Raw genomic sequence first — 14,654 nt, 5'->3', positions numbered from 1 at the left:
AGAGAGAGTGAGGTGTTTCTCAAGCCATTCGTTTAACTTGCTCAGCTTTTTAGCTGACGCCATTTCGCCAAGCTTGTGTTGCACATCAACTGTACTGTATTTTTCCACTGAGCTACCTAATAATAAAACTACCCACCTAATACTATGAAGGGCTTTGCCCCCATAGCTCTAAGCTAGAATACTATGGGTTACGAGGTGGGACTTTTTGGGATTAGGCTTATTCTAGAACACACCACAGATTTTTGATCAGATCTGTATCTGTGCGTATGGAGGCTGTGTCAAAACTCTGAGCTCTCTGTAGTCTTCTTTCTGTATTTCCCAAGCAGTTTCTGTGGTGCATGGTAGTGTCTTGTCTGTATGGGGCCTCCTGCTGCCGCCGGGGGAGTGGCATTGCCATCATATTACATCGGTTATCAGTGTTATTTATGTCACCTGTCAGTTGTTTTAATGTTGTGGCTTATTTGCGTATAGAAAGACCAAACTGTTAAGCAATTACTGATGAAAAAAGGACAAAAATGCAGTCAAGAGCTTGACAAGACCCGGGGAACTTCAGGGAAATAATTTCCACACTTTGTAGCTATAACTAAACAACTAGATTTGATTTATTAAATGAAATCTAGATTATATTAGTTTAAGTCTTGAAAATACTTAATCATCTGTGAAATTAAGTCCTGTAGTCATAGTCAGACTAAAACCCAAATCTTATTAATGTGATTCTGGTCATTGGCTTTAATTAGTTACTAGAACATCCACACACTTGAGTGTTTCAAAATGAGTTTCATAAGTATAGGCGACTTTCTTCTTCAGCAGTGGCAAAAAGCTTATGTCCATTAATTTGTTGAATAAAGTTTTGTTTAGCTAACCCATTCTTCTTTAATTTTCTTTCCTGTGCTTGAACTGCGTTTAACTTGCAGACTAAAAGAAGAAACCTGAAGTATCTGGAATATCTATACTTAATATGCACATAAAATTATAGCTTTCATTAAAAGTATCCCTTTGAACTATTTACATACTGTCAGTAATCAAAGTCATCAAATTCAAATTTACTGAAGCTCAGTGAATATGTGTGTAATGCATTTAATCCCTGAGGGGCTAACAGAGTTGTAACCTACTGACTCCAATTTTTTTTTAGAAATTAATGGCAGTTATGGAAAGCAAGTTCAAATGATCTCCTGGTACATATCAATAACCCCGCGGTGGTACCCGGCTGAGTTCATTTCACGCATCTTGGAGATAAATTGATTAACATTTTGTTATATTCTTTAATGGTTTACATTGCTGTAACTCCGTCTCACACATCGCTAACATTAGTGCTCCACGCTGATCGTTGACAGACGGTTGTAGTTTATGTGCCAGTTTATGCCATCTACTTTTTTAAATGGGATTTATAATCCTGCAGATTGGAAGGGTGCCAGAAAACTAGATAACACAAAAGCAAATTACACACACACAAAAAAGAAAAATTACCATTATCATCACTGGCTCCTTCCATGGTTGCTAGGCAACCAAACTCTGCTATTCAATTGTTCTGTGTTCCAGGGTGTCCAGCTGGTCCAGTTATTCCCTTATCACAGGTACAGTGAAAGGCCCCAGTGCATTGTGGGATTCAGTGCACCAGAGACTGAATCAAGCAGTGGTTTCTGCAGTTGTTCGATCATCAGTCACAGTAAATGACTCCGATGTTCTCTTGTAGCAGCGCGGTGTAGTTGTGTGGGTGTTATTGTGCACGCACAGCAATCCAGTCATGCATGAATTAAATTAAGGTATTTGGAAGTGTGTTTTATTTTTTTGTTTTTTAGCCAGGCAAGAGGTCTAATTGGTAATAAATAACCCCCATGCTCAGATTTCCAGGTCAGCCTCCCACTGGATGTTTGCTGAAACAAAAATTACAATAACTAAGGGTTTAAACATTGTTTTGTGTATATTGTTTTACTCTTTGAAATTTACCTTTTAATTAAAAGAGGAATTATAGTTTCAATCATAGTTTGGGAACATGTTTTTTATTGGCTGGATAATTAGATTCTTTGTGATTATCCTTCCCTTTTTTTGTAAACACTATATCTGTTAAATTACTTGGCACAAATATTCCCTTGGAATTAAGATGAATTGGCGGTTAAAGGTCAGAGATTAAGGTCACTGTGACCTCATGTCTGGTCGTTGTTGTGAATGCAATTAATTCAGGAAATCGTTCACTTGGATTCAAGCGTGATTGGTATAGAATTCGTTGGTTAAAGGTAAAAGTCACCGATTATAAAATGTCTTTGGCCATAACTCAAAAATATGACACATATTTGTGATATGATCAATATATCTTTTATAATTAAATGATGAAGTGATTTTTTTATTTACAAGAGGTCAGCTCTAGACAAACATGGTTGTAAACTGCAGCTTTACTGTTTGCAGAGTTATAAAGCTGCAAAGCTGCAGTTTTAGTTTACTGCTGTGTTTTTCCTCGAAATGATAGGGATTATTGCAATAGACTGGGGACTTGCTGGTGGTGTAACCTGCCTTTTCGCCTAAATGACAACTAGGATAGACTCCAGGTCCCCCCTCTCTCACGACATTGAATTGGATAAGTGGAAAAAGATTGTTCGATGGATGCATGATGGGTATTATCTTAAGCCGCTGCTGTGGTCTTCTGTAGATCAGAATGCCTTCTGTCTCCTTTAGTAACTGTTGATATTTCAATTACATGATACAGGCAACATTCCTTTTAGCTATTTTGCATAACTTATAATGCCTTGTTGAGTTTTCTAGTCTTGTTCTTGACTTGTGCCCTCCACTGACATCATTACTCAAGCTACTGTTCACTAGTAATTAGAAACCACTTATTTTCTCCATCATTTCCTGCCTAAGGAGGTTCATGAATTGAATTTTATTTGCAAAGATGTGCAGTTTATTCTTTATGTTCCCATTTTGCACAGCTTATGGGGATTTAGAATGTATATTTGCCACAAGGGGAAATGTGTTATTTGAATGCTAATTGACTAAAAATCTTTAATGTAGATTTTCATAGTAATACTTGTTTTGAACTGATATTTCAAAATGTATTGCACACAGCCCAATAGCAGCTGTCCAGCAGTGTCTTTGGTTTAGTTTTTTCTTATTGTTTCAGTTTTGAAGTGTTCTCCTGAACATAATAAATCATGACTTATTTTAAAGGCTGCCATTGACATTTATAGGAGTAAGTCTGCTTGACATAAACATTACTTCAAGAGCCATGCTGACATTTTTTGATGGCTTATACAAACGCATCAGAAAATGTCACTGACAGTCTATAATATACCTTACTGATTGACAGTCAATAGGGTCTGATGAACTGGTTGAATGTAAAAGCAGAGGGAGAGACTGTGAAAGTGTGATAGAAGACAGATTTGCTGAACATATGCAGAAAACGAATGCCTGACTGTAAGTTTAAAGTTTCCTCACAACTGCCCGTCATCTGAATCTGAAGCACATTGCAAGAAGGCTTATGTGTTAGTCGAAATGTAAACATTGCCATTTGAGCTGTGAGTGCAGAAATCCATTCCAAATGATACAAGGTGCTTTGGTGAGCAATGTGTGGCATCTGAAAAATGTATTTTAAGTTCTGTAATGTTGTCAAGGTTTACATTGGCTGGCTGGCTGCCATTTTCTGGATAGCATAAAATCTGTCACAGGCAAGGCAAGCTTCCACTGAGGAGAAACAGATTGCTCGTGATGTCAGTGCACTAGGTTAGGGGATATAGCCGGAGCTTTGCCCTGAAAGTGGAAACCGTGCGTGGCCAAGTGCACAATAGGAGGAAGATTGAGAGGCTATAAATAAACACAGTAATGAGAGTGTGGTGTCACTGTCATCATCATGCCCTGTTGCCGGTTGCCTGTAGCCACACCTTCTTTCCCTTGACCTTTTGACTGTCACGTTTCAGTTCTTGCATCCCTAAATAAAATAAAGAGATGTAAAGATATAAAACTTTTTTTAATGCCAAATTTGTTTTTAGTTGTTTTGATAAGCCATTTGATTGGGGAAGTTAGTTAGGTATACAGGAGCCTGTATGCTAACTAGTTAACAAATTTGTTGTCAGTAGCAGGTGATTCCTTATAATGTTGGTGATGCACACACCCTTTCCATCATTGTTTTTGTTTTGTTTGTGTTTTTTTTAAACCATGATTAAATATATAGCTGTCATTTTCACTAATTCGAACACTTAAAGCAAACACATGCTACACCGAGAGCTCTGATCTGTCTTTTTCTTAAAATAACATCAGACATTCGATTTTAGAATCCTCTCCCTCAAGGTCTTGGAGTGCATGAGAGCACTGTGGGTCACAGAGGGGTGCAGCTGCTCCCTGGTGCAGAAGGAGCATATACTGCAGGATTTTCTCCAGCTGCCACAAATCCCATGTTTAGAAAGTCTTGGTGACTTCTTTGAGAGTAATATTTAAAACTCTGGCTGAAATGGCACTGATAATTCCAGTGTGCTCATAGTGATTTATCTATAGTTTTGCTGCATATATTAGCAAGTTCTGCCACAAAAAACTCCCAAAAACCAAAAACATAATAACACATTAAATCGAGTCACTATCTTTCAAATGAAAGTCAAGTTGAGGTTTAAGAAAGGATTACCATGCAATCAAAATTCACCTTTGGAACCAGTCTTAAGCTAGAGTCACACTGGAAGACCATAAAAAGTGAATGACATTCAGTGACTGCAGGCTGAATAACCACTGGCTAACCACAGTGGGTGTTACCCGAGATGAATTTCTCTCAACTTCCAGGTGACAACGCAGGATACTGTTGATTGATGTATGACCCGATAATAAATACATTTAAGTGTTACCTAGGCAACAGGAGCCTGGAATGTCTGCAAGCCATCAGCCATCAGTACGAGCATTGCTTCCAGTTTGGACGCAGCTTTATGACAATATTCACAAGGTGGCAAAAATATTCACTTCAAATGTAAGTTTCCCTGTGTGGGGAACAACTAAACAACAGTTTATCAGTACACAGCAGAATTACTGTCTCTGCTGTAGATGTGTGTAGATGCTGTTGTTGTAACTAATATATAAGACATAAGAATTTGTATTTGCATAACAATTTCTGTAAAAATGGCACAATATAAGGAATTTCCATTTATTTACAAGTTATTTATTTCAGTAGTATAGGATATAAGATAGTGTCTGTTGTTTGTTTTTATTTATTTAATGATTGTTATTTCAGTAGTATAAAATTTCCACGATAGCAGCAACAGGTATCTGATGTGTTAAGTACAGAAGGGAGTGTTGTCTGCACTCTTATGGTATTCTAAATGGAGAAATTGGACAGTGCTGTGTGTGTACACTGAGGAATGGTAATGCAGCTGTACTTGTGCACTCATCACTTAGGCTATTAAAAAGGTGCAATTAGCAGTGCTCTTTGTTTATTCCACTCAGTGCCTTTGTAATCAAGGGTGTGATGAACATTGTAGCGTCTCGGACCTATTATTGTGCACATATTTTCATTTGCTGCAACCATTGTAACCACTAAAACGATATAACATAAAATCATTTCTGTTATATTTAGTTTATCTTACAGTACTTTTTGTTCAATCAACTTAAAAATGTAATCCATCTATTTTATTTTTGTTATTCTTTTTACATTTGTATCATATTTCATTAGCATGGCATAGTATTTCAAGTGTCGTTTAGTGAATGAAGAGCGAGGGGTGTGCTCCACATCACTGTTTATGGTTTATTCTAGGAATTTGATAGCACTACACACTGATCAGTGTGAGATTAACGAGATTTGACAAAGCTCACAGCCTAAAAAAGCACAAACTGATGAAAAAACGCTTACCACGTCCCCAGTGGGCACTTTGATTCCCTCTATCCTCCTGCCAGCTCACTTCATGCCTCACTCCGCTCTCATTGATGTGAAAATCGTTCTACAGATACGGGAATATCAATGTCCGTCCATGTGTGCCTGCTTGCTTGTGCTACGCACCTGCTCATTGTGTGTGTGTTTGTGGCTGTGTGTGTGTATTATTTTATTTTAGTGCTTTATCCTTTCACATCCGTTGAACCCTCTGTCTGAACTACATCTGAGCAGTGGTGTAGCCGGGACACATCACATAGATGAAAAGAACAGAGGCTTTTTTTTTTATGTACACAGCACATTTAAATTGTATGAGCTTGTTATTGTGCTTTGACTTAGCTTTGGGAGGGTAATTGAAAATGGAGCTGAATACATGGTTTGTTTGCATGTGTGAGACCAATGAAACAATATGAGGAAAGCCAGCCTCTTGGGTGTGAATTCTGTGTTTGTTTGTTTTTTGTTTTTCAGGGTCTTACAATTGTATATACTTTTCTAATTAAGGGATTGATGTTGTTTTCATATGCATTCATCTTAAAATTCTTAGAAATTTACACCCCAGATATTTGTTGTAATCCCCCTCCCCCAAGTCTCTCTTGTCATAAGACTTTTTAATTTTTTAATAACATGACAAGCACAATCTTGCTTAATGAAGATGTCTAAGAAAATCATGCTTCTCACCAAGACAGATCAAGCCCCCAGAGAAAGATGTGGGTGAGTGTGTGGGACTGCTGCATCAGTCTCATCTTGCATGGCCTCGTTTTCACTCTGGAGCATCAGAGATTTACCATAAACCAGAGTAGAACCAGCAAAAGAGTCTAAAATCACTTTATGGTCCTGAGTGGCCCTAGCTCATGAGAGACCAAAGCCTGTGTATCCATGACAACGCTAAGATGGGATCCACTCTTAGCCATTGACTCCTCTCAGTCAGGGCTGAGTGCTGAGGGAGGAAGTAGAGATAAGGAAAGATTCAATTCAATTTGCTCTGAACGGCTGCTTGCCCCTCATGTAAATAGAATAAGCAGGTTACACTCTGAGCTACACAGGAGTAAAGCACTGAAAAGTAGAAATGAGGGCGAGAATTATGTTGTCATGGCTGAGTCGTCTTTGGTCCCCAGAGGTGTGGAAATGCTTTTCTTTTTTTCCATTTTTCATTTTAATTTTATTATTTCAACCACTTGAAGAATCTCCTGGAAGAAAGAAACGGCACATCCTTCCCATTGAAGTCTCATCTATTTGACAAAGGAAAATTGGTTCTCGAAAAAAGGCTTTTTGTCAATCCCTCCCCAGCTTTGTTTGAGTCCTTTATTTGAAATCTCTGGGACTGTAGTGTTTAATGCTACAGCCTACTGTAAATATGGATACTGCAAAAAGAGCTAGAGCAGACCTGCATGGGCAGCAAGGCTTAATGGATCCCACACATGCCGTACAAGTCTCCCTGAACGCCCTTTGAACTAGGGTGTTCAGGGAGGCTCAGTTTATAGCAAGGAGGAGGAAGCAGGTTCGTTGTTAGGTTCCTATCCTAGTCATGATGACCCAACTCTTTTGAAATCAATAGCCATTTCCATCTGTGTCTTGTTAGTCAGACAGAAAGAATCCCAGATGTATACTCCTCTTCTGCTGCTGTACACTTTCTAAATAAAGGTGGTGCACTTTCTGTCACAGTCAGCAATATACTGCTTGCTACATGTACACGATTTTTATATTGCTGTCATGTTAAGTACGACAATGATCGAGATGGTTTATTCCATATTATCAGAATAAATTGATCTGAAATTTAACCCTTGGAAAAAAGTTTTTGGAACTAACCATTGTTTTCCACATAATGGTGAAAAGGTTCCTTTTGACCTCTATTTTTAGTTTGGCCAGCTTACCCACAGCATGAATATAATCTCTTCCATACACCCCTACTCTCGCTGCTTTTGATCTTAGGATCAAGCTGCATCCCCTGGGCTTGGTGTGTCAGACGATTCCTATTTTCTGTTAGCCAAGCTGACTTTGGGTACACAGACAGCTTTCACTGGGCTCAGTGGAGTTGCTAGATGAATAAATGCAACTTTTTCACAAATATTTACTGTCGCTTCCCTGTGAAAGACATGATAGTAGAATAATTTTAAAACCTCTGAGGCCATATTAGGACAAAAATGTTTTCTTCAGCATTAATGCCACTGATGTTTGAAGCTCAATTATGAATTATAATAGTAACAAACTTAAATTGTCTCATTTTTTTTTACATTTATTTACAGTATTTACATTTTTAAAGCCTTTATAAATTGTATAGTAACCCTAAAATCAAAAAGAAATCTTCAGATTTGCCTGCAGAGTGGGAAAGCATCTACTGGATTTTTATCACTTCACCTTTTGAATTTCATAGCGTGGTAGGCAAAGGTTATTTTCTGGTGGTGTAATTCCATCTGTGCATGGTTTCTTTATCTGAACTTTAATCTCAAGGATCATGGGACACCTTGCAAGTGAAGTCAGAGCTCATCACTCTGTGTCTCTGTGTAGGTGGAAGAGGTGGTGGAAGTCGGGACTTTTGCTGCAGAGGATATCCACATACCCAGCATCTATGTCCACAGGGTTGTCCAGGGCGCCAGTTATGAAAAAAGGATTGAGGTACAAAATGATACTTTAAAGAGACAAGTAGACACATTACATTTGGAAGGCATGCAACGCATTCTGGATTATGAAATTGTAATGGAAAAAGAAAAAAAGATAAATCCTGCATTGATAGAACTGTAGAGATGAACTTTTTCCAAGCCTTTTCACATTTCTATCACTGTTCAGAAATATACTTTGTTGTTATATTCATGTGTCCTGTTACTCAACCAGAATGAACTTTTCAAGGTTATATTATATTTCCATATGTTTCCAGAAACGCACAGTAAGGAAAAGCCAAGAAGAGAAGCCCAAGCCAAAGAAGGAATCTGACATTGTTCGAGAGAGGATCATTCGCAGGGCTGCTCTGGAGTTTGAGGATGGCATGTATGGTATCCTTTGATGGAAATGCAAGCAGTGAGAGGATCAAAAAATCATATACATTTGTGAAGCAGTGGCCTACTTTTAACGCCCACCAGGAAAACCAAACCAAAAAGTATCCAGCTGCCACAGAAGAATGCTTTACCTTGGCTTCCTTTATTATCAAGTTCCATAATAAATGATGCACATAATGTGCTATGCTTTTTTTCTTTTCTTTTTCCTCCCTGTGGTCTTTAGTTACATTTTATCGTGACAGCTTCTGCCCTTCCTTGTGAAATCATCTTTAGTTTTTGATCGACTGATCTGTGATTAACCATTCAGTGTTTTTTGGACTTAACATAACTGTTTAAAGGATGCGTGCATTTGTTAATCTTAACACCTTTTTCCCCTGTCAGAAATACAAATATCGTAGCTGCTCTCTTTAACAAAGAATAATACAAGCTAACCTTGGTATTGGTATCCCCATGCTGGCCAGCAACTTTATAAAACCAGACATCACTGTACACCTCCAGAGTGAAAATGGGATTCTGGGACTGGTAAGACACCTATGTTTTTTTGTTTTTTTTTGTCCCCCCTTCAGGTTTCAGCGCTTTGAATCTTGACTAAACAAGCTAACGAGCTACATATTTCTTCATTCTTTGCAGAGACGTTTTTTTGAAGTGGCAGTAAATGTTTTTGAACCAAATTGTGCTCTGAGCATATTTCAAACTGAGTAGCCATTTATTTAACCAGCATCATTCCTAGTTGGGGCCCTCATTTGAAATGTGTTGCGATTGTTACGTAAGAGATTGTAGCAATTTGACGCTTTCTCTTCCATTTTCCTTCTCATTATTTGCCGGCTGAGCCTTTTAACAAAGGCTGCCGCTGCTATAGAATGGCTCTCCAATCAGTTGTGTTGCCAGAATGTAGGCGCCTATGGTAATTTCTTATTTGTCAATGTTATATTTATGACTGCCAGTTTCAAAAAGGTACCGATCTCTCCACCTCCTTAGTCTCAAAGGATTGCTCTCTTTGTTGAAAGGAGAGAAAATCAATGCCTCATCTAATCGGAGAAATGTGATTGTGCCTCTTTCTTCAAAGACCGTGGCCAGTCAGCCTGAGTGAGATGTGTCCTGCCTGCATGTGTGCAAAATTTTTTTTTACCTTTATTTCTTTTTGTGTAGGGTCCCTACCCCACTGAGGATGCAGTAGATGCAGACCTGATTAACGCTGGTAAGGGTTATCCTAATGAACATCTAATTTCCCACGTCCTCTGACAAAATTAGATAATTTATTTAAGAGAGTTAAGTATGCGTGAAAAATGGTCTGGCAAAATAATAGGGAAAATAAGAGCATTTTATTTTACCGTTTTTTGCCTGCCTGCTTCATGCTTGGGACAAACTTACTCAGATAATACTTGTTTGTATCGTTTTTCCCTCTCTAATTCAGCCTTCCATTTATTTTTTTAATACCATTGTTGTATGTGTTTTTTTTTTTTTATTTACTTTCTTCATGTTCATCTCTAAAGTGTGTTGCTTTTTGATGTGTTGAGTGTTAAATTCACTGCTATGATAAATGAATTGCAATACTTTGTGTTGCTTTTCTGCAGGGAAGGAGACTGTCACTGTGCTCCCTGGGGCGGCGTATTTCTCCAGTGATGACTCATTTGCTATGATCCGAGGGTAAGTCCATAAGACACAAGCTTTTCAAAACTTGTTTGTTGAATTCAAGTAAGATATGCCTAACAGTGGTGGACTTAAATGTAAGTCCCTTAAAAATTATTGAGTCAGTTATAGCTTGGAGGTATACATAAAGTGAGACCTTTAAACACATCATATCTAATCTATTATTTACTGAATTTTAGAGTCGCAATAATTTCATATTTGCTTATCACCTGCACCAAACACCTGTAACCAGAGGCCAAAACCATGACTCACAATGCTGGACAACACTGTCATCAGTACAACTAGACAGCAGCCTTCCAAATATTCCCAAGGTCTTCGGTTCTTATTGATTTGCTAGCTCACTGTGATTGCCCACCCAGACTCCCTGCAGTATCAATTCTTTTTGTCCTCCCAGCAGGAATTCAATATTGCTCATAAATAATACTGTCCTGTCACACTGGCAGGTACCAAATGGAACAACGCTAAATTTGTCTATGTGTGAGTGTGTCTGCTATTGTGCATATATGCTGGGAAAGAATTACTCAACATATGGTGTGCTGTGAGCCACATTACCTCAGACACCACACTTATTATGTTACACTTGGGCATTTAGACTTTATCACTTCTTAGTCTGTATGTGTTTGTGTGTGGCCAACACCCACCATGAGCTGCTACATTCTTTTGCAGAAACAAAAAGGATTAAAGTGCTTTATGATTATATAGTAGGCAGCAGTACTAATCTGTGCAGCTGTAGACATCCTAGTGATACCCCTAACTGCCTAAGGGCTGTTGCAGGACTTTACTTTGGACTTTAAACTGCTTATTCTGAAGCGGAGATTGCTTCCAGTGAAGAAAGTATCACACATAAAGAGACAAGTGAAACTTATTTTGTTAATATAGTGGATTATAGTGGTACCTCTAGCAAATAAGAGTGTTTGTTTAAAAAGATGTGAATAAAACATTGGAACAGACCTTTTATCTATGACAAGTACTGCTATCAAAAAAGGCTGAGATGGGAAAATTATTATTGTGAAGGCATTTAATGTGAGAATCAGTCTGATGCGCTTGCATAGTGTCTTGTCACAAAAATGGGGTCACTCCAGCAGTACTGTTGTGTTTTATTTTATATCTGATGGGCGGATTTGTGAGTTCATAAGTGGAAGTGATTCTGGAGTTGACAGCTGTCTTCTTCTGTTGTGTCATTCTCATCAGGGGTCACATCAACCTGACAATGCTGGGCGCCATGCAGGTGTCAAAACATGGAGATCTAGCCAACTGGATGATCCCAGTAAGTTTGGTTTTGATTGCCCACAGCTGTTACCTTTTTTCCACATTTGGTGTTTCTTCAGCACCTGCTGTGGTTCAGCACAGCAGTATAATAAGCGTGCTCCAAATGTTTAATTTGTTGAGGGTTTACTGATATTTTTTTTTATTTTATTTAATTATGTATATTTATTGAGTTTGTGTCAGGTGGATGTTTGGTAATGTAAAAGTTGCAGTTTTATTGTTGCATTATTTTTATTGTATACACACGTCCTTCTGTCAGTATAGTTGTACATATTCATACTCATTCTTTGTCTTTATCTGGCTTTCAAGATCTAAAACACTGAATAATCCATCACTATATAAATAATTAGTTGTTGTAATATTAGTTCAAGCATGTAAATACTCTTTGAATTCTCTTTCACAATGGACACCAGATCATATTAAAAAAAGCTATATTAGACAACATATATATATATGTATATATATATATACATATATATATATATATATATATGTAGAGAGAGAGAGAGAGAGAGAGAGAGAGAGAGAGACTTATAGGTGTTTTATACATTTTAGCCTTTCTCAAAGAAAAATATTTCATTTTGAAGCCGATTCACAGTGTTGCAGTCTTCATTGTTATGTGAGAGTAAAAGGAAATGCCTGTCAAGGGATTGGGGGAATGTGGTGTTTGTGAGTGCCGCAGCATAATGGGTGTACAACATTATTATTAGATATTACATCAGGTCAGTTGGTCCTAAGACCACAGTGGCCTCAGACCTTGGGAATGATTACTAAGGTCAAGAACCCATTAAAAGCCTCTTTGCCATGTGGGAGGCCTCAACCACAATGCCCCCTGGCCACAGAGTTTTTTTTTTTTGCACTGAAGTGCTGAAGTGTACGTGCAGAGTTGTTTCAGCATGTACGTCATTTTATAGACACGTCTCCTCTAAGCGACAAAGTAGAAACTGCCACAGTCTTGGAGACATGCAATTTTACTTTTGATTTCTTGTGTTATTTCCTTTTTTCGTTTTTCCTCTTTAATCTAGTCCTCAAAGGGTTGATGGTTTTGGTTTCCACTAACCATTGTTACATCATTTTTTTCTCAATAAACTAAACAATGTATGTCAGTAAAGATTTTGGGTTTCAATATTTCATTCATCAACAGCCGATGTTCAATTTGAGTATTTCCTTAATTGTTTTGAACAGTGTAAATGACTGCATAACAGCTTGGTGAATATGAATACTGTTGTTGATGGTGATTTGTAACTTTTGCAGCTTAATTCATTTCATTTTTACCACTTCACTCATACTTGTTTGTCCATGGTAATTGCAAATTAACCAGTGCTTGATTAAGTATGCTATGCAGATTTTGAAGCCCTGCAGTGGAGCTGCTTATAGACAAAGAATTTATTTTGCTCTCTTGTGTAATTCTGGACATTTTGAAAAGCAAAACAATGTGGAAACACTGGCACACATACCTCTGTCCTCACCTACGCTTCAATCTTCATTATCCCCTCTTTAGAAAGGATGGATGATGAGAATTACATTTCCAACCCTTTGTAATAATGAAAATTATTCACTATCTAAAGATTGGTGCATAGCGTGAAATTGGAAATGTTTTACGTAGGAGTTGGGGATGCAGTACTCTCAGCGAGATTATGTTGATTTCAAATGCTTTTAATATGCAAAATGCAGATGAACATTTTCCAGTTGAGGGCTTTGAAACGCTTTTACATCTCCGCTCAGGCTGAAACATCTGGAAAAACAATAGTTGAAGTGAAAAGGGGTAATAGAATACAGGATGGCATTTTGGTGCTATTTTATCTTTGGCTGCGAGAGCTTTATCAAGTTGTCCTAGATGTAGAGGTTTATTACAGGAGATACACAAAATGCTTCTTGTTATATGCACATCCTTACAGATTTCAAAATGAGAATCATGTCTCTCTTTTATTTACTCCTTTTAGCTCGAGCTCTGTGTCGTTAGTTTTACTCGTTCCTTTAAAACTGAAATGAATAAACAAGCACTTCAGGGCAATCATATAAAGGTTAACCAAACCATAAACATTTATCTGGTCAACAAAAACATTTTAAAGTTAAATCACTCACAAAAAAGCTGTTGGTATTTGCAAAAAGTTTTTTTCTGGGTTTTACTGCAGTGTGAAGATTAATTGGATTTTTTTAATTAAATAGTTTAATTGATATAGCTTTTAATTGATAAGGCAAGGGAAACATTTTTTAAATTAGATTTTTTTATTATGCACAATTTTGGCTGTTATCATTATTATTATTATTATTATTATTATTATTATTATTATTAGAAGTATAGAGTTGAAGAAGAATTCTCACTCAAAGTGAGATATTGTATCGATGAGAATGTGAGTAAGTGCAAGAAAGAGTAATAAGGTTTTGAGTAAGTTACAGTTTCTTTTTTTTACGAAAAAGTGCCCACTTAAGTACTGGTAGGTTAGATTGTGTCTTCATATTGAAAATAGCTGCTTTGGTAGAAGGATAAATGTGTAATTTTGTTATTGTGATTTTGTCTGGAACACTATCATCTTGTTACAGTAACTAAGATGGTTGTTTGACAGAGATGTTTTTAAACTCTCTTTTTTTATTTAAGGAACCAATGGCAGCTTAGGAAAAGAACCTCGTGTCGGAAGTGAAGTTTTAATTGTATTTATCTATTTATTTTTTCAAATATTCATTTTATTTGTTACTAATTATTAATCTATTAAAAACCAATGTAAGGATTATGATTCATCCTTTCCTTTGTTTGTTCATTGAAGTTTGTATTTTACAGACCAGAATTTGAATTGATAATTGTCGAGCTTAAATGGAGAAAACAGCCGCTGCCTCAGACATATATTTCAAAACCCCAGAGGCTCAGTATAACTGCAGCAAAGTGCAGCAATATTATAAACTACTTACTATTAAAA

The 14,654-nt window shown here is 37.2% G+C and overlaps 1 protein-coding gene across 1 annotated transcript in view; it reads left to right on the top strand.

Annotated features, from left to right (window-relative positions):
- The window catches only part of oxct1a (3-oxoacid CoA transferase 1a), a 49,364-nt gene that overhangs the window by 13,583 nt on the left and 21,127 nt on the right, over positions 1 to 14,654 (top strand). Inside the window, exons 8-13 of the mRNA XM_003446080.5 lie at positions 8,339 to 8,446; positions 8,706 to 8,820; positions 9,251 to 9,345; positions 9,973 to 10,021; positions 10,398 to 10,470; positions 11,665 to 11,740. Of these exons, the coding sequence (XP_003446128.1) occupies positions 8,339 to 8,446; positions 8,706 to 8,820; positions 9,251 to 9,345; positions 9,973 to 10,021; positions 10,398 to 10,470; positions 11,665 to 11,740 (516 nt within the window). The remainder of the gene's footprint in view (positions 1 to 8,338; positions 8,447 to 8,705; positions 8,821 to 9,250; positions 9,346 to 9,972; positions 10,022 to 10,397; positions 10,471 to 11,664; positions 11,741 to 14,654) is intronic.

Source organism: Oreochromis niloticus, linkage group LG12, assembly GCF_001858045.2.
Source record: "Oreochromis niloticus isolate F11D_XX linkage group LG12, O_niloticus_UMD_NMBU, whole genome shotgun sequence".
NCBI classification, from domain to species: Eukaryota; Metazoa; Chordata; class Actinopteri; order Cichliformes; family Cichlidae; genus Oreochromis; species Oreochromis niloticus.
This window is presented reverse-complemented; position numbering and strand designations above follow the sequence as displayed.